Here is a 24,780-nt window from a genome sequence, read left to right as displayed (position 1 = left end):
ATCCAGTGTTTCTTGATGTTACCAGTTTATAAATTTGTTATGGTAGAAAGCATCCTTTGCAGCTTTTATTTGCTTTCTTAACTGTATATTATAGTTTTTGTAATCATTTTATTCATCACGATCTGAAGGATTTTGTTTAAAAACTTTATAAAGCCCTTCTTTAGTATTGACCATACATTTCGATTCATACGTAATCCATTCACTTTTCAAATTATTTGCAGTTTTGCATTTAGACTTTTGTCCAGAAATCATGATGCCTGAACACAATATCAAGAAATTTGTCATATAATACATTTACATAGGTCTCATTAAAAATGTTTTCATCAAATTTTTTTTTTATTTTTAAATTTAATAACGTGATCCTCACGTATTCCCAAGGGATCAGCATGATCCGTCCAGGGAATTTGTTAGTGTTAGTAAACATTCATGCCCGAACCGGGATTCCAACCCAGACCTGCATAGTGAGAAGCTAGCTCCCTAACCACTCGACTGCCAGGCGACACATACAATTTATTAAAGAGCTTTTTCTAAAACTTTTATAGTGTAATATATATCGTCCTTAAGAACATTGATGTGTATTTCAATAGTTTTAGCCATTTTTTACTTTTCTTCCTTTCAAACAGAGCCCAATTACAGTTTATTGCCGTGGGCAATTTACTACTGAATGAGTTTTGCTGGAAGCATGAGTGTATACCTAATAGCCTGAGCACATAGTTAGTGCTGCCATCTATATATTTTAAATTGTGAGTGAAGTGTAATGATTGAATATTTGTACCGTTGTAGGCCTGTTGCTTGGTGTGGTAAGACTTTTCAAGGGAAGATTGGCTCGCATTCACAGCTCAAATTGGGAACCAGAGAAAACCCACTACCTGTTTCTGACTTGTTAAAACCAGTTTTGGCTAGCTAAAATTACAAAACTGCTTCTTGTTATCCTCCCCATGAATACGTTTTCATTTTTTTCAAATAATTTTTTTTTCTTTTGGAATGTACAGGATGGATGAGAATTCTCGGACACATTTTAAAATTTATGAAAAAATCAACCAGTTGGCATATATAAAAAGACGTGATTTACACTATAGTCCGTTTCAGGTTAACTTTGCAGTGAAGGGGAAGCTACGAGGGAACCGCATCACTCGTTGCTATGGGAACGAAAGCCTCTTAACCAATGTATCGATGCGCGGCCTCAGTAAGATAGGGCCGATTCTCGCCAATCTCACTGAGAAAAATATTTTTTACGTGTAACGTAATTGCACAGTTAGATTAGTAATAATTATAGAATTAAAAGAAAACCACTGCCGATACTTTCAGAAACTAAAGTGAGGTTTTTGAAATCATTTGTTTTGTTTTTTGATTAGAAAATGTTTTAAAATTTAGAAACAAATAATTATCTTCTATCAGCGTGTCACTAACTCTTCATTGATGGGCCGTAAGTAATATTAAAAATTTCAAAAAAGTCATATATTTTTCTGCAATATTTCCCTTACCTCAGCTGAAATTTATTTACAAAAAAAATCCAAACAATATTATGAAAGCAACGTGTAATTTTAAAATACTGTATATTAACCATGGCTCTCAAAAACTTGGGGATTTTTAATTTTTTCTTCAATTTATATGGAAATAATTAATGTTAAATAAAATTAAGAAGAAGCAGGTTAACTCTGTTTTCACGTGTAAATGCAGGAATAGCACCAAATAATAATAATGATGATACGGAAAAGTTTAGAATTTTTTTACTCACTTTTCTTGCCGAAATTTCTGTCACTCGACCTCCCCCCTTCCCCGAACGGTATACGTCGATGCCACTTGTTTTCCCGACAGCTTTAGTCTTTTGTTACGGTTGATGTGCTGCTCATGGTTATTACGGATTATTCTTATGGAGTTTTGTTTACAACGAATATTCAAAAACCTAAAATATAGTATTCAGGAATGGAAGAGCAGAGAACTTTAGCGTGGCTATCTCTGGGGAAAATTAAGACACAACTGTCACATAACAGATTAAAGCCCAAACCACTGTGGACCCCCCCCCCCCACACACTCATTTATTGTATCTCAAGAGACGCTAAAGGCAAGGGGCATGAGGAGAAACAGGCGGGTGGAGGATGGCGTCCGTTCGTGTGAGTGGAAGTCGCGACTCTGTCAACACTCTCCGTGATCGGAAACTAAAACTATCCCATAAACATGGCAAAAAATAAATAATTTAAAAAAGGAGGATCTATAACCAAAACTTCTGCACCCATAGAGGGCCTCTCACAAGTCACAATAGTATCGGCACTCTCGTGGAAGAGAAACACTTCTTGTAATCTATGAGTGAATATCTGAACTCACTGAAGGCTATTTTTAGGAGAAAATAAAACTGATTGAATATTCGTTTTTATGTAAGCCTACAACTGCATGTAAAACTGAATGAAAAATTGTATCGTTATGGAAAATTCAACCAAATAACGAAAAAAAAAATGTATATATACAGTATATAATTGTGTAACGAAAAAAAACACGACAGTGATATTGGCGGGGAAAATTTCTAGGATATCGCGCCAGAGTGTCGTTGCCGTTGCTATGGATTTTTAATAATGGTAACCAATATTTTTTATAATTTAAAAATTTTAAACAAGTAAACATCGGTTCAAAACGATGTTTTTTCAGTATTTTTTTCAAAATCATAGAAAAAATTGAAATATTCTGTATAAAGGTTCATCTTAAACCTCCGATATATGAGAACTATATTTTGCGGCGAAGGAATACACTCTCTACCTTTCTCTTCACTGCAAAGTTAACCTGAAACAGACTATAAATACTTTTATCATGGCCCAGAAATTTTTTCACAAATTAAAAAGAGTTAAAATTCAACTCACACACTGTAAAATGAAAAACTTGACATAACACATAAAATGCAATACTAACAGCACATAATTAATACGTATGACTAGAGCTACGATTATATGCAAATGTATATGTGCATTTGCATATTTTGGCCTTTTTTCAGCATTGGTGCACATAAATACACAAATAATTTTCAGGATAAGGATGTGTTTTTGAATTTTAACGAAATCTCAATCGCGTTTTTTTTCTTTTTTTTACAATTTTTCGAATGAATATTGCTCATAATATTGTCATAACATTGGGTTTTTTTCTCATGCAAGTAGGATTTAGTGACCTGTTTTCTTTATTATAGAGCAGTGCCATCACAATGAAAATACTGTAATAAATTATAAAGTTGAATTATTTATATAAGCACAAGAAATTCTGTAGTTTATAACAGTTATAATGAATGTTGTGAGCTGTGTGAAAGATTGCAGACTCAACCTTCAGCAAGTGTTAGCTATAATGGTCTATAGCTGGAAGCAGGGTGCTTTATTTGTTTGCCACATTTTTTGAATTAAATGTTAAGTGTTAAATATGAGGTAAACAAAAATTTATCACTTTTGTTGATATTTCTAGAAATACCAGTAACATAAATTCTTTTGTTACTGGTATTTTGTTGCTGAGCAGCTAGGACTAACTAGAAATTAGAAATGCCCAAATAAAAAATATGTGGAAGTTATTTGCATATTTATACACATGTGGAGATGGTTTTTTTCTGAATGAATAATACACTAAGATATAGAAAATCTGCATTTTATAAACATGGGTTATAAACATGCCTTTTTTGCATGGTGATTTTCTTTAACTCGTATTTTCTCAATTTTAGTACATATTTTGTAGTGTATATTTTAGGGTTTTTAATGCATATTTGTATATTTTTAGAGCATATTTCGCCACTTTTTTTAGTGCATATAATCTACTTACGACAATTCGTGTTACATAAAGCAACCATATTTCAACATGAGCATCCTTTCACCTGAGATATAGCCAGAGCTGAAAAGGGCAATCATATCGAAATATGGTAGTTTCATGTAATGCAAATTGTGATAAAAATTAATTATGCACTGTTTTTGTTGCATTTTATGTGTTATGTCAATTTTTTTTGACATGAATACGTCTTTTAAACCATCTGGCACAACACTGGGAACATTCAGAAAAGTTGTGCGACGAAATTCTTTTCGAAAACAAGTCAAAACCAGTGGTATCATCAGATGCACATTGCATAGGTGCATTCAATGATATCACTTCGGTTTCAATATCTCTTCCTGTCTGTGCACCAAGCACAGTAATGTAATTCGAAATTTTGTTCATCAGTGGAGATGTCCTGTAATGGAAGATTCCACTGTAGAACCTTGTGTTTCTTATGTTAACAACGAGAGGGCAGTAAAGGTACCTTCCTTGGCTAGTTAAAACCTTCTGAAATCAACAGGTTGTTGACGTTTTCTTTTGAAAATAAGCTTTTCAATTGCACCACCACTGTTTGCCACAACAAATTAATAATTTGTGAAACACTCATTTGCTTACATTTTAGTTTTCTTCTAATAATCATATATTTGTTTGTTATTATTACTAATGTCTAGTAAGAGACTGGCCTCATAGATTTGTATAGTCGATTCTTTTTTCTGTGATGTATGGAAATAAAAAAAAGTTATGTAAAAAAGAATAAACAAAACAATGAGCCAAAATACTTTGGAAAAATTCTTTTTCTTCTTTCAAATCATTTTTGTCCATGAACTGTTTCATATCATACATCAGATAATTCAATATTAAATTGTCTTCTGCTGAAGTTACTGGTGGAATGCCCCCATCAAGAGTATATGCCAAGTATTCATAGATCCTTTTGAAGTTGGGAAAGCCCTCAAATTGATATGGCTCTTCTTCTTTGGCAAACTGTCTGAATAACTTTAAATAAATACAATGAAAAATGAATGAATTTTTTCAATGAAACAAATTGAAAATTTGATTTAATGTATTATTTGCGCAAAAGAAACTAAAGAAATTAGAGACCGGGTGTCTACCATACGGTCGGTAGGTATACCGGGTGTCTACCTACTACCATACCATGGAAATTATGGTAGACCGGGTGTCTACCATACACCAAAAGCAACATTCTGTGAAATTTTGGTGACCTTTTCTTGCTCGAACAAATGAACCATGCTGGACTGTTTTCTTATATCAGTGATTCTCATACTGTGAGTCACGATCCCCAAGGGGGTTTGTATCAATAAGATATGGGGCTCTTAATGAAATGGGGGAATGCAAGTAAACTTACAAAATAAAAACATTTGATAAAAAATCAATTTTAATCGTTCGCAACTTTTGATAGGGCATGATGATGATGTCAATACATGTTGTAACATGACGACCTAGAATCCTTCATAAATTCAATTTTTTCATTAATTTGTTTACTTCAGACTCCAAAGACCTCTCGGCTACCGGAAACCACCCGAGGTACTCACTGGTGTTCCGACTCGGGCCAGTCAAGTTAGCTAAATCTGGCAGACGGGTTGGATCTCCTGGCTGTTCGACAAGAGCAGGACCAGAAGTCGGGTTGCAGATGTTCTATCCAAATTCCGTTTACACTTGTGTGGAGGATCGATCCTGAGATTTGTTGTGTCACCTTCCTTTCACTGTAGTACAGGCCCGCGATGAGTCGTCGTCCACCTCAGTTAAAGAAATAAATGTGCAATACGCTTTTAGTTTAAAATATCTGGAAATATATTCATACATAAAATAAGTGCAATATTCACCTTCACACCGATGGTGGGCCATGGACCGCTTTAAGATCAATAATGCCATGAAAATACTCAATCTGAAATAGGCCTAATGTTGTTGATCCTGGCCAGATATTGAATGTTTACAATTGTGTTAATGCCAGATTCCGAATGGCATAATTAATCAATGTTGTAAAATTTTTTAAGCATATATAAACTAGTTTTTCCATCTGAAATATTATGCTATTTTGAATACCGAACAAATCTCAAGCGGATTGGTTCTAGTGAATGCACATGACAGGGAATTTTCCTTTATAACAAACAAACAGGTGTGCGTTGTGAACACTCACTTTTGTTTGCTTTTGTATCCAGATTTAGACATGATCTAGGACTAGTTCTCCTGATCGCTTGGGCACTTCCTGAATTGTCAGAGTCCTGCTTTGGTAGCCAGTCCTAAAAATGAATGGGAAGTAAAAGTTTCCTTCCAGAAATTCTTGTCGGTACTTCAGTTGTGATCCTGCAGGCCTTGATGACCACATAAAGTGTTGGAATACCTCCAACTTTGCTGAATCTGCAGTTGGAGAGAAGGTGTGGATGCCCATGGACTCCAATTGAAAGAAACTGGTGCTGGCTTCATGGATGGAGAGACAGTTCCTGTGCAATAGACTCATAGAGACATTCTAGTCGGACAGATTCGATGAGACTTTAAATTTTAATGTGATATTTTTGTGACATATTTAACTTTAAAAACTCTTTAAATTTTCTTTGTTATAGGAAGAATCTAAAACTGTTAAACTGTAATTTAATCTTAACATTGTTAAATAAATGTTTTCAAGTGGAAAAATATTGTCATTCTTTATTGTCATCCGTTGATGATTTATTGTTGGCAAAAAAAAATTAACCGGGAATGTACTACTAAATCATAGTAGTACATTCCCGGTTAATTTTTTTTACGTACAACGTACACCCATATATATATTTTGGTCAACCATACAAATCTTTGATGATTGGGGGGGGGGGGTGCTGCAACCCTTACATGCTCCCATGTATCTCAATCATGAAAATCATACAGCATAAGTTTTACAGCATACACAGAAAGCAAATTTATCTATCAGAGTCAGACCTTTAAAAAGTCTTACCACAGAGAGCAACAGCCCTACACAGTACAAATATTCAACCATTACGTAACTCACAATTTGATATATAAATGGCAGCACTAAAATAAATCAGACAACACTCTCTATATAAGCATTCAAACTGTTAGGTACACAAACTTTGTTCCATGTTAGGTACCCACATGTTGTACCCCCCCCCCCCCAGCGAGGCTGGAAGGAATCTTGGCAACGGGATAAGTCCAGTGGCAGAGTCCTGGTGTTCACTCATTCATTTCATATGAGTCATATTTATAGATACATTAATACAAGTTGGAACCTGCAAACATGTAATTAGGACTACCCTCATCAGAACAGTGCAAAAATAATAATGGGGCCAAAGGCGTCTTGATAATTTTGGGGCTCCTTAGCTATGATTTTATGTACATGTATTAGGACCTATCGAAGACGATCTCAAATTTTTTACACTCACAGCGCCCCTTTCCCTATTCAATGCTCATCCACAGCTCTCCAGAGCAATTTAACAAAGAAACTGCTTGAAAGACTTGTCAGAACCGTTGCTCCGCGATGCCCCCGACATAGGTTGGGACTGCCCCAAGACACCACAGCGCAAGTCTTTGACCCTTGCCCCAACAAAAGAAACTATCTGAGAACTAATTAAAATTTAGAATTAATAAAAAATAATTTAAAAGAAAAAAAAATGATTCCAGCACAGAGACTTGATCAAAAAAAAAAAAAAATTTGACAAAAAAATTTTTGTTTTAATTAATTAAGAAAAAGTTCCATTTCCCCCAAGGCAGGTTCTGCATTGGCCCTGAGCAGAATATAATTCCATGTCAGTCTTTTCATGCAGAATAGAGAAATCACATCTACATACTGTTTATAAAACATGTGTGTTTCCTCTTGTGGATGCTATCAGTGATTGATAATCTTGGGTATATGAATTCTTAAAAGCTTTATATTTAGCGCTTTACATAGCTTAAAGTTTTATATTTTCTTGCTGAAGACATATTTAATCAGAGAAAACAATTAAAAAATTTCAAAATACAAAGTTGCTGATGAAAAAACATGTTTATTGCACGGCTGTCAATGGAATACAATAATGATTATACAGGAATTTCGGCAACCAAGGGCTTCCCCCTGATTGCCGATAAACGCTAGGTAAACAGTCACGTCTTTGCCAGTTGCTTAAATGCGGTCACCAAGACTTTTTACAGCTGTCCTCTATGGGCATTTTCCCTAACGACGACGGCAGTCATTGACGTCACGACAACGTGAAAGCTCGCTAAAATCTCATTTTCTGCCAAAATCCGGAGAAATTTTAATAAATCCGGAGTCTCACGCCTAAATCCGGAGAGTTCGCAGGTCTGCCAGCACCAATGAAAATTCAGAATTAATGAAAGCAAAAATTCCAGAATTTTGATTAAAAAAAAGAATTAATGAAAGAAATGAAAAAAAATCAATTCTAGTTGATGAAAATTTATTATTCTAAAACTGATGAAAATTTATTATTCTAAAACTGATGAAAATTTATTATTCTAAAACTGATGAAAATTGTGAAATTGATGAAAATTCAGAATTCCAGGATTAACAAAAATTCAAAATTAATGAAAGAAAAATTGTAGAATTGATTCAAGAAAAAATTGCAGAATTGATGATAAAAATTCAGAACTGATGAAAGAAAAAATTCTACAATTGATGAAAGAAAAATTGCAGAATTAATGCAAGAATAAATTCTAAAATTGATGAAAATTTAGAATTACACAATTCATGAAAATTCAGAATTAATGAATGCGTTCTAGAATTGATAAAACAAAAAATTACAGAAAAAGATGAAGATTCAGAATTAATGAAAGAATAAATTCTAGAAACTATGAAAATTTAGAATTACAAAATTGGTGAAAATTCAAAAATTGTGAAAAAATAATTACAGAATTCCATGGTTGTAAAGCTCAAACACCTTATTTATTACAAAAAAATGTGATATACAGGGCGTCCATAATTAAAAGACCCTATTTTAAAGCAGCACACAGGCGAAACCAGTCATCAGAAAATTGTGAAATTTTGTGGAGAACTTCATGAAGTGATGGGAATTTGTTTCACAGGAAGAAAATTAGTTGCACATGTCACCACCAGAGGGTGTTTTATTAAGAAATGACACATTTAGGCAAACATTTACAATTTTAACAATTGTTAAACACTTTCACAATTGTTACTGCAACAAAACATGTTCCACGTGATAGCATAGCTGCCAACTTTTGAAAATGAAAATTCGGGAGATTTTCGCGCAAACCCGTATTTTATGCTAAAACCATTCCCTAATAAATACAATAGGGATTTTTCCAAATAAAATAGGGATTTTCCAAACATAAAAGTTAAAGCGTAGGGAATAAAATCCCTACTGAAGTCAAATTAAAATAGGGATTTTACACACATGGAAGTTAAACCCTTGGAAATAAAATTCCTACGCAAAAAACAAGTGAAATTGGAGGCCAAAACTTCAGTGATGTAAAAATAAATATTGTGTTCAATCAGAAACGCTGTGAACAAACATTCTGCGCGAATGACCCCAAAATCATCCGAAGATGATGGAAAACACCGTCAATTTTTGAATAACACTGACTTTTTGTGACACTTGCTTGATGGTTTTTTTTTTCATTTCACGAGTGATGATGGCAGTCTTTCCATGCCCGATGTTTATGTCCGTAACACAACTTGTACAAAAAGGAAAAGTCGGCCCTCTTCTGGAACGTTTGATGAAAGGAAATTCATCGAAATAAGTATCTTTAAAATTGATTAAGTATGTTTTTGCTTATCAGTATTCGTGTTTTGTTATATCACACGTTATAACAAAAGAAATTTTGACCACATGCGCGTGACTATAATCTTCAATTATTATCCAGGACTATTGGCTGCTAAGCCATTTCCCTGCACGATAAGACAAACAACTTTCTTGTTACCATCAGAGGGTTTGTAAAACTTCCTTAAAAAGGGAATTTCCCCATTTACGACGTGTGACGTCATTTCGAAACGGGAAAAAAAAGAGGCTTCATGCCCCACAAGAAATTCCTTAGGGATTGTTTTTATAAGCAGGGATTTTTTTTAATGAAGTAGGGAATTTTAAGGGACAATTAGGGATTTTTGTGATTTTCGTAAAAATTCGGGAGATTTAAGAACTTTTCGGGAGGTCGAGCGATGAAGCTAAAATTCGGGAGATTCCCGAAAAATTCGGGAGACTTGGCAGCTATGTGATAGTGATAATTTTCAGTACCACGTGAAATCGCAATATGCATGTTCCACAACTGACCGAAAGTGCAGGGAAATGTTCAGCATGTAGCGTGAAATGCTTCCTTTAAGGTCAGGTAAAGTTCTTGGGTTGTCATGACTTACCAGATGTCTCAAATGCTTCCAAAGCCAAAAATTGCATGGATTAAGGTCCGGGGAGGCCAGCTTAGGGAAGTGCCGGCTGATGACACGTTCTTCTGTAAAATGTGTTTTAAGAACATTCATAACACACACTGCAATGTGTGGAGGAGCCCCGTCTTGCATTTGGTTGTGTCTGCAAGGAAGTGACGTGCTTGCAGAGCCGGAACAATTTGTTCTGTAACAGCAATGCATCTCGCTTCCCGGTGATCGAACATGTCACTGGACCTGTAGAACGTAACTCCTTGTAGAAGTAGAGACAGAGAATAAATGATGCAGTAAATCCACATCACACTGCCACCTTTGGTAAATGCAACGGAACCTCTAAGATAGCGTGCAGATTTTCTGGTTCCCAAATTCAGCAGTTGTGAGTATTGACTGCACTAACCAAGTGAAAATGTGCGTCTGTCCAGAGGATATTCCAAGGGCATTCTGAATCGACCTCAACATGAGCTAGAAACTGCAGTGAGAACCGGAGTCGTGCATCATAATCATGTGGAAGCAACCGCTGCACAAGTGAAAGTTTGTACAGATAATATCGAAGGATAGTGCGCTTGATCTTATGGACAGTTGAACGTGGCCCATTCAATGCCGGTGCTACACACCTGAAGTATCACTGTACACACTGTAGCATCTCCTATAGGCTACGTCCCATGATTCGTACATCCATAATGCAAGTCATCGGCAAACTCAAAGAAAATATAGGCAATTTCCAAATTAAATCGTTTATTATTTCACATCTCTGCATATTTTATGTTACGTTCATTAAATAAATCAATTAAACAGAGTTGAACACAATTGCCAAATTCTTGATATAAAACATGTAAGACCTCACCCAATTATGTCAGCAACTATCCCTCAGGCTACGAGAATTCTGATGACTTCTCTGAGGAATCAGACGATAACATCGGCAAGATTGTGATTCACCATTCGGCACATCGATGACACAGCACACAAGATTAAGTGTTAGTTGACAGGAAGATGACACACCAGAGACACTAGTGAGATCTCATCACGTGAAGAGGTTGACCATCGCTATTTATTGCAAGAAGCCATAATCACATCACTGCCGGATGTATCACAATAACATCAACCACCTTATGAACTTATCGTAGATATCTATTACCTATACGTGAGAATTCATCACCAAGTACCTGGACTAGCCAGAGTAGCACGAAACAAAACACTAAAAAAAATTAGTTGAACATGGTTAGAGAACGCTCATATGATGTTAACAGGTTAGTGTGAGAACACTTCCTGCTCTACACTCAGAACTGCTTTGTTGACGAAGCAAGATGAATTGAAGAATGAATGCACTGCTGAAGCATCAGCCAGGAGTATATATAGTGGCGGAGAACAGGTTTTCCATAGGACCAATCGGCATACTGTTGCCCTTCGCGCAGACCCATTTGACCAGAATAATTTTTTTTTTAATTTGTAAAACTTTGATATTTCAAGTTAATTCAAATACAACACTACATAGTAAATGGACCCCCAAGGGCCCAAGCCCCACATAAGACATAAGCTCCTCCTCCAAGCATAAGCAGATACAGGTTGTATCTCAAACGGGGGGGGGGGGGTGACAAATGCCTGCTTCTGCCTATGCCAATAATATAATTTTTTAATGAGTGGGAAGGGACGATCATCCCTACGCTCTACGAGTATCTCCCCATGCCCTCAAGCAATTTAGCAAGGCCACCTATGCCCTCAGTAATTCATGAATATTCAATGCAATTCATCCCTGCATGTGTGGGTCCCGGGTTCTCTGTATATAAAAGCATCTGGTAACCCTAGACCCACATGATGAAACCTTGAGAAACAAGCTCTGTGAATGTTGAAAACGCATCTTGCAGTAGCAAAAGTAATGAACACATTATTGATCGATATTAAGCCGTGTGCACAACAGCTGCACTGTGATGCATAACAATAGTGGGCTCAAAACAGAGCAAATGAGCAGAACACTGCTGAACAGAGTGAGGCGAATTGAGCAGTTTGTTCAATGATCGGCATCAACTGTCAAAATCAGCAGTTTGCTGACAGCATTGACTTGCATTAGAAGAAAATGCTGCCTAAATAGAATGTGCACGAATGGGCCCATTTCTTTAGTGACTGCATTACCGCACACAGACAAAACATTGGCACAGATCAAATAGAGGAAACGTTGCTTACGAGAGCCGAAACCATTGTGTGGGGCAGGGCAATATCAAGAGCATCAGGAGCCCCAGGCCAAGTGATTCTACTGAATCCTACCTGGCGAATTCTTGGAAAATTCAACTAATTCTCATTTCTCTAAGACCCCTCTGCTCTTAAAGCAGCATCCAGCGGGCCCATGCATTAAGATGGCACTGGAATGAGCAGGAGGGCCTGGTGCCCCGGGCACTGGACCAGAAGGGGTGCTAAATTCACCCTTTAACTCTCTTCTTTTACATGTCAAGGGGCACCAAAATGCCAGTTTGCTCGGGTGACAAAGTATCTATTTGCAGCCCTGTGTATGAAGGTACAAACATGGTGCTGGCCGATTTTCCAATGCCAACAGTCAGTGCTCCGTTCACCAGCGCAGGAAAGCACAGTAGGGGCTGACAGGGCTTCAGCCTGGAAGCCCAAGATAATTCTTAATTTTTTTGGTTTTGTTCTTTCACGCTATACGGGGGCCAGTTAAAAAATCTGGTCTTGCCGGACGAAGATCTCAACTTAAAGGCTCTCATTTGATCATTTTTATCGCATCACGGTCATTTTCAGCATCATCATTTCAGGGCTAATTAGACTCTCTCTCTCTGGGACCTACAATTTATTGCCAATTCCAAATGGCAGCTTTTTTTTATACTCACCTAGAGGTTGGTGTGCTAACCCCTTAATGTTGGACTCCCTACAGCAATCTTTTTCTGTGGTCACGTGGCTGTTTTGTAACTTCCCTTGGGATTACATGACCAGTTTGAATTATCCTTAGTTAAAGCAGACAAGAAGAAGGAAATACAAACAAGTTTTGTTTAACTTCAATTACTCTATTTTGTTAAGTATTTTAAGACATTACATCTACAATTTAAACTTTATAATTAATTTCGGTTTATAAGACAAATTTTTCATTGAGATCTCCATTCAAAGATTTAATTCAGTCAAACTGATGTTATCTCACCCATGATAATCCATAACCTTTAGACTACCACCAAATTTCTATACCGTTTACTACCAATGGGGTCCATTGGACCCACATTGAATAATTATAAATTTTCCCCAATTTTTCACAACAGAGATGCATGAAAATGATTTAAAGAGACCATGCAATATCTCCCCCCCAGGAGAACCCTTAAGACAAAAAAGAAATAAAAATATATGCTACACAAGTAAATTTAGATGGGACATCATTTTGTTCACCTCCCACAGAAAAAAAAGCCTGGAAGAAACGAAAATTGGATGCCACAGCTTCAAAATAAGTTCAGATTTTAGGGGGAAAAATAGTGCTGTAAAAAAAAGTTTAAAACTTGTAAAAAATCTGTGACTTTTGCTTAAATTTAGTGACTTTTCCATGACCCCTTTTTCATTCCATGACTTCATGACTTTTCCGTGATGGTAGACATACATTTTTAGACAAAAAATCCATAGTGTTTTGAAATTTGTTAAACCCCTTTCTGGCCTATCGGAGTTTGGGCATACATGATCTGTCATTCTGGCCTTTCCCAAGTGTAGTTCCCATAGAAAACTCTGAGAGTAATACTGAACATAGCTATACTTGTTAATTGCACAATTATTCGATTATTTCTTTCACAGTACAGCCATTTTCTACATAGTAAGACTAATTAGACAGACTAATTTTTTTTTACCATATATCTCACTGAGGGAGACTTCCTGTGGTGGCAACTTATTCTGCAGTCATCTTATCTTATCACTGTTTCTGTTACACCTCACCTCCATGTCAGAAAAGATTATGACAAGAGTGAATTAGGTATTGAACTTGCAACACCTGATGATCATCCTTTGGTACTGCAGGCAAGTATCTTAGCGACCTCGCCTACCCTGCCCAATTATGCTATTATGTTTACAGTTTCAGCCATGGAGGCTTAGCAAAAATTCCTAGCTGTTGCAGATGATGTCGAATGGTATGTGTTGACACCGGTTGTCATGCAACAAACCCTAATTCTTGAGCTAGGGTTCTTGATGTTGCATTATGATCACTCATTGCCTTTGCATTCACTTTAGGGGTGATGTGGCTAGTGCAATTGTTCCATCCTCCACCCAAAATTCCATATTCATATCATTGTGGCCTGATTTGGTTCAAAATGAGCATCAATTTCTCAGAAATCAAATAACATGGAAACGCATTCTAGGTATTAATTTTAAACCACTCAAATGTGCATGAATGCACAATTTATTCAAACTATTTTGTGATTACTGTTATTTTGCAATTTTTTTAATTCCTGGTAGCTTACCCAGGTTTTCTAGGCTATACACAATTTCTTTCCTTGCCATTACTCTATACAGGGTGCCCTGTAAGTGCTATTGTGGCCTTTATTTCATCAACTGCCCATCGTAGAGGTATAGTTTCAATTTAAAAAATGCTCAAAAGGCGTTTAAAAATTACCCTGTACCAGTTTTGAGAGTTGAAATACAGTGTCACAAAATAAAAAATAAACATTTTTATACAGTCCCTCATCCTCTAACTTCCAATTATAAAGTTGTTGCCCTATTTCTCTCAAGGACAAAAAAAAAAAAAAAAAAAATCCAAGCTTTTAAGTGCGTATTCACTGAGATATTCAAATTCCAAAATTGAAGAAAAGATGGGAAAGGACAGCATAAATGAGGGAAAGGAATGTTATCAGTTAGTTTTTGCTGTTCTTTCACAACTTTTCTCTAATTTTTGAATTCAAATATTTCAGCGGATATTGCACTTAGTAAAATGGAATTTTTTGTTGGCCTCAGGAGAGACAGAGCAACAACTTTCAAATCGGAAGTTACAGGACCATATAAAAATTTTTATTTTGTGCCAAACTATTTTTACTTTCAAAACTGGTACAGGGTAATTTTTGAACGCCTTCTAAGCATTTTTTGAATTGGAATTATATCTCTACGATGAACAATTCATGAGATAAAGGATGCATCAGCACTTACAGGGCACCCTGTATAATTGAGGTTCTACATAATTACAAGGTGCACATTAATTTCTTTTGCCAACTTAAAATCATTAAAAAATATTTTAATCAAATTTCAACTTACATCTGCAAAAATGTTGTTATGGTCAATGCCTCTGAATCTGGGCTGTTTAAGATTGGAGATCACTTTTTTCCATAGGGCTATAGGAGGAAAACTTTGGAAGTCTTTGATTTCATTTGCATGCTTTTTTGAAAACAGCTTATACAAGGGATTCTCATTTTTACCAGTATTTTTGTTATACACTCTATTGCACCACCTCTGCATGAAATACCTGGAAAATATATGTGTTTTTTAATGAGACTATTAAATTACCTTGTTTTTGCAAAAAATAAATTTTATGAATAAATCAAAGCTTCTATTAAGGACTGTAAAAGAAAAAAAAATGAATAAAGTCACAAGGCAGTAGGCTAAATCAGTGGTTCTCACAACTTGGGGTCCCCTTGTAGTCCTGGAATATTCTAGAGGGGCCGCGAGTGAACATTAGATGAAAGAGGAGCCATGTCAAGTGATAAAGAGGGCCACAGAGAGCTGTGAATAAATGAGGGGGTTAAAGTTACACAGTGGGTGTTAGTCAATAATCCTCACCAGAATTGTTGTCATATGGAGTCCTGTTAAAAATTTCATAATTTCACAATCTAGTGGCAAACTATTGAAGCTGAGACTTGGTTGATTTTTTCTTTCAACAGTTTAGCATTTCTAGACTGCATTTCTGGATTTAAGCCAGAACTGTTGAAAATTGACTTACATCACTCTAACTTTAACCCCCTCAAATAAAGCTTGGGTGAAATAAATGTGACTACTCTTTCAAAATCCAACAGAGCTGTCCATGGCAATAGGGCCATCTTAACCCATGTTGGCATAGCTTGGGTTTCCCATGTCCACCGGGAGCTTACACGAGATCTACTTTACTGCACACTAACTCCGGTCATATATTGCCATACGGGAATTTCCAACCAATAGAGTTGGGTGGAGAACGAAGGCACCATCCATTGGTGGTCACCCCAGGCTTGGTAGGTAAATAACTTGTTTCTGATGTCTTTGCCCAGATTCAAACCCTGTGGACCTTGACGTAACCTTCGTAATGGAAGATGAACATCTTACCACTGTGCCACAACATGAGGAGATCTGTGGTTCTATGACTCTTGAGTGTAAATATGCAAGGTGTTACGATTACTTCCAGCTAAGTATGTGGCAAAGAACATAACTTTGCCCAAGACGGTGAGACAGAAAGCTCACAAGAAGCAAAAGAAGGAAGCTCATTAAACTCTATCCCAAGGTAGTTGCAGACCCATAGTGCGAGACTGACACCCAGACCAAAAAGGGTATTTAAACTGGAGTGATATCATTAGATTTGTCTACCTACAGACATAAAAAACACTGACAGATTCTGAATACTTCCTGAAACAGACAATATAGATAAGAGTTACAATAGATAGTAAAGTAAAGCTCAGATATTTAATTAAGCTTTGGTTCAGCGATTTTAACTTACTTTTAATTAAAAATAACAATAAATTATTTGTTAATATTAAACCATTAAAACTACTTTAGAAAAATCCTAATTAGGTGTCATGGAAGTTGAACTGTAGTTTCATGTCACGAGATAAAATAAGTGGAAAAACACTGGTTTAGCCTAGAACCAAAACTGGCTATTCAAAAAAACTTTGACATGAATAATGTTTTTTAAATTGTCTGATATATCCTCAAAAAGTTGCGAGAGGAAATGCTTTAAATGCTTCTATATTGTCTGTTTCAGGAAGTATTCAGAATCTGTCAGTGTTTTTGATGTCTGTATCATATTTTCTCTTCATTGTAATCTCTTGTCACTAAATTCTCCCTTCATCTATGAAAAGTTATATAACTTTCATTAACAGGATTTGGTTAAAAGAAAGATAAGGTGAAAAATAAAACAAATGGGAGTCTGTGAGGCATATGTTTTGAAAGAGGAAAAGTGTGGATGCTTTAATAATATCTTCATGGTGAGTACCAGCATATTGTTTTCTTCAGAAAAAAAAACACCGAATTATCATAGAATATTATACTGTATGTATGTGTATGTTATGTATGACAATATCATGTCAAAATTATAGAATAAATTAACATACCTCACTTCACTTTCAGACCTTGTACCAACTTCGGCCGCAATCTTTGAAACATCTCCAAAACCATGTTTTTCTAGACCACCAGCAAGCAACCTCATTTCCCTAAAAGTAATCACAAATACAAACACGAATGTAAAAGAAAATCCTTTGGACAGCTTTTCTGTATTCTTCCGGCATTATATTAGATTGAATTTTTTTTTCTTGAGACAAAATAAACATTGACACCATATTCTTCCAAAAGTCTGGGGGGGGGGGAAGAGATCAAACCAAAACACTATCAAATCCATGGCTCCTACATCCTGGAGCAGGGTCCCATCAAACAAAAATAATTTCACTCCTCTCTGTTTTTAATCTATTCATCACCAATCATTTATTTTAGGTAGGTATATACACATTAATTAAAATATACCACATTTGAATCTTTAATTACGGACACCTGCTTTGAATGGAATTCTGCCATCACAACTACTCTTTCTTTGGAATGTTAAATTCTCTAATGATATTTTCAATTTTTTTATGAAAACCTTGTTTTCTACTGTATGTTTTTTCATTGAGCTGGATTTGCCGTTGATGATGGTTTTTACCTAGTTTCATACTCTTTCTAATTTGACATTGCATGGTGGAATCACCTATAGAATTGGCAATATCATTCTCATCTTTTCAAACTTAGACAACTTTGGAGAAGTCATCTTCTCCAACAGTGATTCTAAAAATATTTGATAGTTTAAAATTTGTCTACATTATGTTTTTGAGCATATTTACTCGGACTGTGATCTTTCTTTAAGGAGACTAAATAATTAGCATATTCCTTTCAGCTCATTGTCTCTATATGTCGTTTTTATAATTCACCTGACTGAGAGAACATGATATCTAATTTTTGAACCATACAAACACATGTTGATTTTTCAGAGCCATCTCTAAAAACTTTTTTCTCCATTTTTTTCACTGTTAAGTGGCGTAACCCATGAAATGATTTTCCTTCTCATTTGATGAATTGTCTTCTCTTCTACTGTGACACTGTGAAAAATTGTTACAGCTTTTTTGCCGTTGTTGCCAGTTTTAGGGAATTGCATACTTGCCAACTACTATGGAATTCCTATAGTTTCTCTATGGATTTATACCATAAAATATGGAACTATGGCGAATCGTTAAAAACTACGGAAATCTGGTGTTTTTTACAACCTTTTGTTCAAAAATTTCTTTGAATACCATTATCCTTTTGAGTACAAAATAATATCACGCAAAGATTGCATCTCTAAGGTATAAATATCAAGTCAAAAATAAATATCGAATTAATAACAAATCAACCGATTGACATAAAAAGGTGCAGTTTGCACTAAGATAACTTATCTAATGATCTAAAGTGATTTTTGATAAATAGAAGTTCATATGTCACTCACAGATGGAACGAAAAACTATAAATTCAATTACATAAAGCTGATTTTCTGTGTGTCTGTGCATGTTCTCTACATAAATTTACAATTTCATACCAATCTTTGCCAAATTTTGTATATGCACCAAACAGGTCCCAATTTAGGGTAAATACCTGATACGGTAAAAAAAAAACTGTCCAGCAACAATCCCGTTTGGACTGCCTACTTTTTTTACCTTGTCCCAACAATGGTTTGTCACTTTTTTAATGCTCCCAGTATATGAAGAAAATCTGGACAATGATAGGTATTACTGCTAGTTTGATATAGAATGTCATATTCACAATTTTTTTTCTCTAAAGTTGAAGAAAACTTATGTTTAAAAAAAAGGGGAAAAAAATTCGGGAAAATTTTGTTTTTCTGGGTTTTCAATTTTTTTTTTCTTTGGGTGGGGGTTGACCCTCTGGTGATGAACATTGCCACTATGGAGAGGCTTGGTTCCAAGGTCGGCATGTATGAAATTGTTGAAATAATTCATCATTTTCATTATTCCTGTCATGTGACGTGGAAAATTGGTGGCAAGTAGAGCAAAAAATATTAGTCTCCACGCTCAAGTATCTAGTCATCACATGGCGAGTGGCAACTGTTATTTTTCACCTTTATGTACTCACTGCATACAGCCTTGATATATATCATCAGCAGTTTACTACCATTCTATCTCAAAAGAGGTGACTATCTTTAAGAGTTTGTTCAGAAAAAATCCAGGTCTGTTTCCCAGACCCTTCACAAGATACAAATTAACAAAAGTGTCAATTTCATTTAATAAAAAATTAACTAGATTGTTTCACTTCACACAAAAATAAAGAAAAGTTTTCATACATCTTGTTGGAAGTGTTTTTTTTTAACCCAACAGCACATATACAGTGGAGAACCACAACCACTTCACTACCCCAGTTATATAACTGAACATTTATTTCCATCATTGGCACAATAATGAAATTCAATGGGGGGGGGAAGAAAAAGGGCCTTTCTAACTTTACTCATAATGGCTGAATCATGCTCAAGTCAACTATGATTTTCTACTGTGTTATCACAACTAATTTTCAGAAATTGCCAGTATATTGGTCAATTTTAAAAATCTAGGGGTAGTAGTGTCATTTCTCAAACTTCCTTCTGTTCAGAATGTGGAAAATGAAAGCTATAGATAGGTGTGGATAACAACTGAAATTTTTAAGCAAGAAAAATGGTTGAGAAAGATCAAATTTTTTTAACTGAGAATCAGAATATTTTCCTAATTCAACAAAATCAGAATATTTTCCTAATTCAACAGTTGCATCACCTATTGATAAAAAATAGATCTTTCAGCACAATTAACATGTCCCTCTACCTTCCACCTAATTCAGAATTATTCTCAACACAGAAACTTTTTGCAGAAAATTAGTTAAATTTTTTTTATGAATTTGTAGCATTCAAATAAATTTAAACACCCAGGTGTATTAACATCATTTTGTAAAAACACTCACTTGACAGACCATTTCTGCCTTTTCTGATCAGAAATACGCTTTGCTGGTTTGACACTCCTGCATGACTTGGTTTTGTAACCTGGCAACTCCGCCATTGTTCTGAAATTGGAACAATATCTTCAAATTTTTTACTTTGAAATAAAATTTTGGTTTGAATAATTGTGGAAATGAAAACAATTTTTAAAATAACAGAATATTATAGACATTATTTTTGGTAGAAATTTGAACAATAATATAGTTTTTACAGAGATGGGATATGAGCATATTCTCTGGAGAACAAGAATATTCTCCTGGATGTAAAAATGGGAGAACAATCGAGAATATTATTTTTTTCTTTCAAGTAATGAAATTTTTTTTACAAATTTTGTTTATATTATGAAATATAATTCAGTTTTCATTGCCTGAAACATTTAGAACAATTTGTTTTTGACAAAATTTTAGTTCGAGAATATTCTCCTGGATCTAAAAATTGGAGATTAATCAAGAGACTAGTCTTTTTCTTTCAAATAACGAAAAAAAAATTACTAATTCTGTTTACATTATTAAATATAACTCAGTTTTTATAGCCTAAAACATTCAGAACAAAACAATTTTTGGCATAATCATGTCATAATTACAAGTATAGTTTGATAATATTCTCCAAGTTTCAAAAGTTTTTGTAATAAAGATTCTGGGAACCTTAAGATTTTAAAGATTAAAATTAGATACACTTTCAGAAATAAGTTCTAAGCAAAAAATTAAAGAAAATTTGATTGACCAAGAGAGCCATTCTTATGATCACCTTCATTCCAAAGAAGATTCAGAACTATGTATGTGCCATTTTCTTCAATAAACTCAATGAACATACACTCAAATTTTTTATCACTGTTATTTCTTTGCAAGTTGTTCAATTCATTAGTTTAAAATAAATGCAGCAAAGTGTGCATCTGTTAATGATTGTTCATATATATTTTTTATACTCTGATGATAAGACCTTTTTATTGTTTGATGTGTTGATGCTTCTTTTATCTTCAATTTCAGCTTTTTCCATGCTAATACACATTCAGCTATGGAGCAGTAGTTCCTTTGTACAAAATCATTAATTTTGGCTATTGGTTTCAGAATCGCAATTATGTGTTCTTGACATTTCTTTTTGAACAAATACAGTAAAACCTCCTCTAACGGCCACCTCAGAACAACAGTAATCTCTGAATAACAGCCACATTTTATTGGAACTGAAAGCGTCCCATAGACTTAAACATTACAAGAAACCTCCAAACACAATGATTTCCGAATAACAGCCACTTTGGATATGGAGTCGGGAAAAAAGTATGCATATCGCTATGAGAAAAATAATTTTCAAGCTGATTTTTAAGGAATTTTTCCGCTCCCCAAACTTTACAGGGGGGGGGGGGAAGATTATGTATGCTTTCTTTTCTTGGGTACAAATGCCAAATGAGTATACTGAAGGCAGTGGAGAAGAAAAAAATCTTGAAGAGATAATATAGGGGACAACAGAAGAGACCTGTTATCAGTACTCTAATGACAAGAGGGATATGCAGTTCACGGCACTCCTTAGTCTAAGGGATGGCTACATCCAAAAGAAATGGTGCTCGTAAATAGAAATGTGAAGGGTATTAATTTTTTTGAGATGTGTCAATCTTTTTTTTAACAAGAACGTATGTCAGCGCCTGTGTCTTCAGCTATCGGATTGGACTCGGGAACGTCCTGGAAAGGTCTAGTACATAGTTTCTCAAATTTTTTGCTCCATCACCCCAACTCAAGACAACCCATAGGATCCTATACTGAACCCATAGCTTCTACTGCCCCTTGGATTATTCCATTGCCCCTCGCTGGTGATATTTCCCACTTTGGGAAACACTGGTCTAGTTGAAGGTCCAGTGTGAACAAAGAACTATCTGGGGTTGCTGATACATCATCTTGGTCCATATCAGATTTCCCGCTTGTTGTGTTCTACCTGAGCACTACAAGCCTGAATTTTAGAATGTCATAATAGTGCTGTAGATCGATTAATTATAATATTATCAAAGTGTAAGTATATATTTTAATATAATCAATTATATAACTATATCATAATCAGTTGCAGAATGGATTGTCATTTCACATGCTATGTATGTGGATAAAAAATTTTAGTTGTTTTTTTTTTTCCAGGAATAAAACTACCTCTCCCATTAACGGCCACATTTTCACGATCCTGTTAGTGGCCATTGTTGGGAGATTTTACTGTATTTAAGATTTCATTAGAGATGTTACTATCTGAGATCTGTGGTCTTCACAAACTTTGGTAACTGACAAATTTTTAACATAAGATTCAAGAGAATCACAATAAATATTCCATCATATCTCTATAGGAAGATCAATGTACTTCCACCTTACACGTGATACCCTGCTTTCGAGCGATGATTGCAAAACTATCTAAACATACTTATAAAATACTTTGCTACATCAGTTTTAACCAAATCTTCAAAACTTGGATGTGTGGCTCCTAAATCTTTTTTTTCCCCCCATTTTTCAAGCCATACATATAGTGGTAGGGGCTAAATCAGTGATTCCCAACGTGGGCGATGGAATTTTCCACGGGGGGCGGTAGAAGCTACGGGTATAGCATAGGATCCTATGGGTTAAATTGTTTTGTGGGCAATGGGAGAAAAAAAAATTCTAAAGGGGCGGTGGGACAAAAAAGGTTGGGAAACTGGGCTAAATGAAACTCAGGCACTGGGGACATTTTCCCTGTGTAGTTATGTCCTTGCTGAATGCATGCAGTGATGTCACCAACACACTATAATGCTTCAAATACTCTAAATCTTGGAGAATTATAAGAATTTAATTAACGAACTACACAGTGTACTTTTACTCATTAAAGACCTCAGTTCTTCGACAACCTGAGTTTCAGGGACCCCAGAGAGGTAATGTCAGTCTATTCTGATTGACGATCACTGACAGGATGAGATCTTTTCTAACTGTTCGCTATACAACCAAATAATATAACTCAATCATATCAGTATGCAAACTAAATGCGGAGAAAATTAGCTTGAGTGACGTGAATAACTTTTTAGTGTTTGGTTAACGGTGGAATGGCCTTGATATTATGCATAATAGATCTACCACTATACATATACAAAATCTTTAAATGCATAACAAACAAGGAAAAATTTCGAACGAAAATTAAAATACAAATAAAATTTGTTACAAATTTCGAACAAATATAATTGTAATAACTCGTTCTATGAAGAAAGTCTCATACAAACGCCCAACATAATCTCACCAACACAAACAAATGCTTCTTTTGTTTACAATTTTTACGCGCGTTCTTGACATGCAGATTGACGTGACTGGACTTGACGTTGAAATTTTGTATATTACGTTAATGTTTCTGCTTCGGATAATGAAACATGACTTAACCATACGTCCCGTGCTCTTCATTTTTCGTCTAACTGTCCTATTTTTTAAATAAATTTAATTACACTGCTGGCCACCCAAATTGCAACACCAAGAAAGACAAGAGATATCGCAACAATATTTATTTTGTAGATAACATGTTGACCAAGCATCAAATGATTAAATTTATAGACTTCTGTGAAGTGTGGTGTTCCTGCCAAAATCAGTAGCCAGAGTAGCCGGCATTGTTGGAGATCACCGCTGCCACACGCCTCGGCACTGATTCAAAGAGACTTTGGATGTGTTCTTGGGGTACAGCAGACCAAGCAGCTTCCACGCGTTGCCAAAGTTGATCTGGTGTGGCAGCTGGGGATGTAATCTGGGTCAATCGTTGAGCAACCATGGACCACATGTTTTCTATCGGCGAAAGATCCGGAGAGCGAGCTGGCCAGGGAAGCAATTCAATCTGGCGATTGACGAAGAACCTTTGGACAATGCGTGCCACGTGTGGTCGCGCATTATCCTGTTGAAATATGGCTGTGGGCAAGCCCTGAAGGTAAGGAAGGACAACTGGCTCCAACACCTCGGAGATGTAGCGCTGGCTTTTTAAAGTACCGGCAATGCGTACTAGAGGAGTGCGAGAGTGATATCCAATACCGCCCCATACCACCGCAGGACCAGTGTGGCGGTGCATAACGCAGCTGTTCAGCATCCTCTCTCCACGGTGTCTCCAGACTCGAATCCGACCATCGTGGTGTTGCAGACAGAAGCGTGACTCGTCAGTAAAGACAATTTCATTCCATTGTGCCGTCCACATCCTTCTTTCATCGCACCATTGGCGGCGGAGACGTCTGTGGTTCTGCGTCAAGGGTAGACGAATTAATGGACGTCTTGCGGACAGACCACTCTGCTGTAAACGGCGTCGAATGGCACGCGCAGACACTGGATGATGCGGTACAGACTGAATGTGCTGTGCTATGGTTCGTGATGTGGCTGAGCGATCCGTCACTGCCATACGCACAATACGCCTGTCATCACGTGAAGTGGTGCACTGAGGTGGATGCGATCGAACACGTCGGTCCGTCGTACCCTCCTGCATCCAACGATCACATATCCGCATTACAGTTGTTTGGTTTCGTCCAACTCGACTACGA

General features: G+C 35.9%; 1 protein-coding gene across 4 annotated transcripts in view; it reads right to left on the bottom strand.

Moving 5' to 3' along the window:
- Positions 1–23,580, bottom strand: part of LOC149072625 (uncharacterized) — a 31,281-nt gene extending 7,701 nt beyond the window's left edge. Inside the window, exons 1-5 of one of the 4 annotated variants that reach the window (XM_089246209.1) lie at positions 23,468–23,580; positions 20,249–20,347; positions 17,359–17,457; positions 15,320–15,527; positions 4,551–4,764 (exon numbers count right to left, since the gene is read on the bottom strand). In XM_089246209.1, the coding sequence (XP_089102335.1) occupies positions 4,551–4,764; positions 15,320–15,527; positions 17,359–17,457; positions 20,249–20,343 (616 nt within the window). In that variant the 5' untranslated portion in view covers positions 20,344–20,347; positions 23,468–23,580. Of the gene's footprint in view, positions 1–4,550; positions 4,765–15,319; positions 15,528–17,358; positions 17,458–20,248; positions 20,348–21,029; positions 21,139–23,467 lie in introns of those variants that run through there. The other 3 variants (XM_089246212.1, XM_089246211.1, XM_089246213.1) reach the window with 3 other exon arrangements.
- Between the last annotated feature and the right edge of the window lie 1,200 nt (positions 23,581–24,780).

This window comes from Pholcus phalangioides, unplaced genomic scaffold (assembly GCF_987345545.1).
Source record: "Pholcus phalangioides strain wild (caught in Gottingen) unplaced genomic scaffold, Ppha-v1.0 ptg000017l_1, whole genome shotgun sequence".
NCBI lineage: Eukaryota > Metazoa > Arthropoda > Arachnida > Araneae > Pholcidae > Pholcus > Pholcus phalangioides.
The sequence above is the reverse complement of the archived record's forward strand: the minus strand, read 5'-3'. Positions and strand labels throughout refer to the sequence as shown.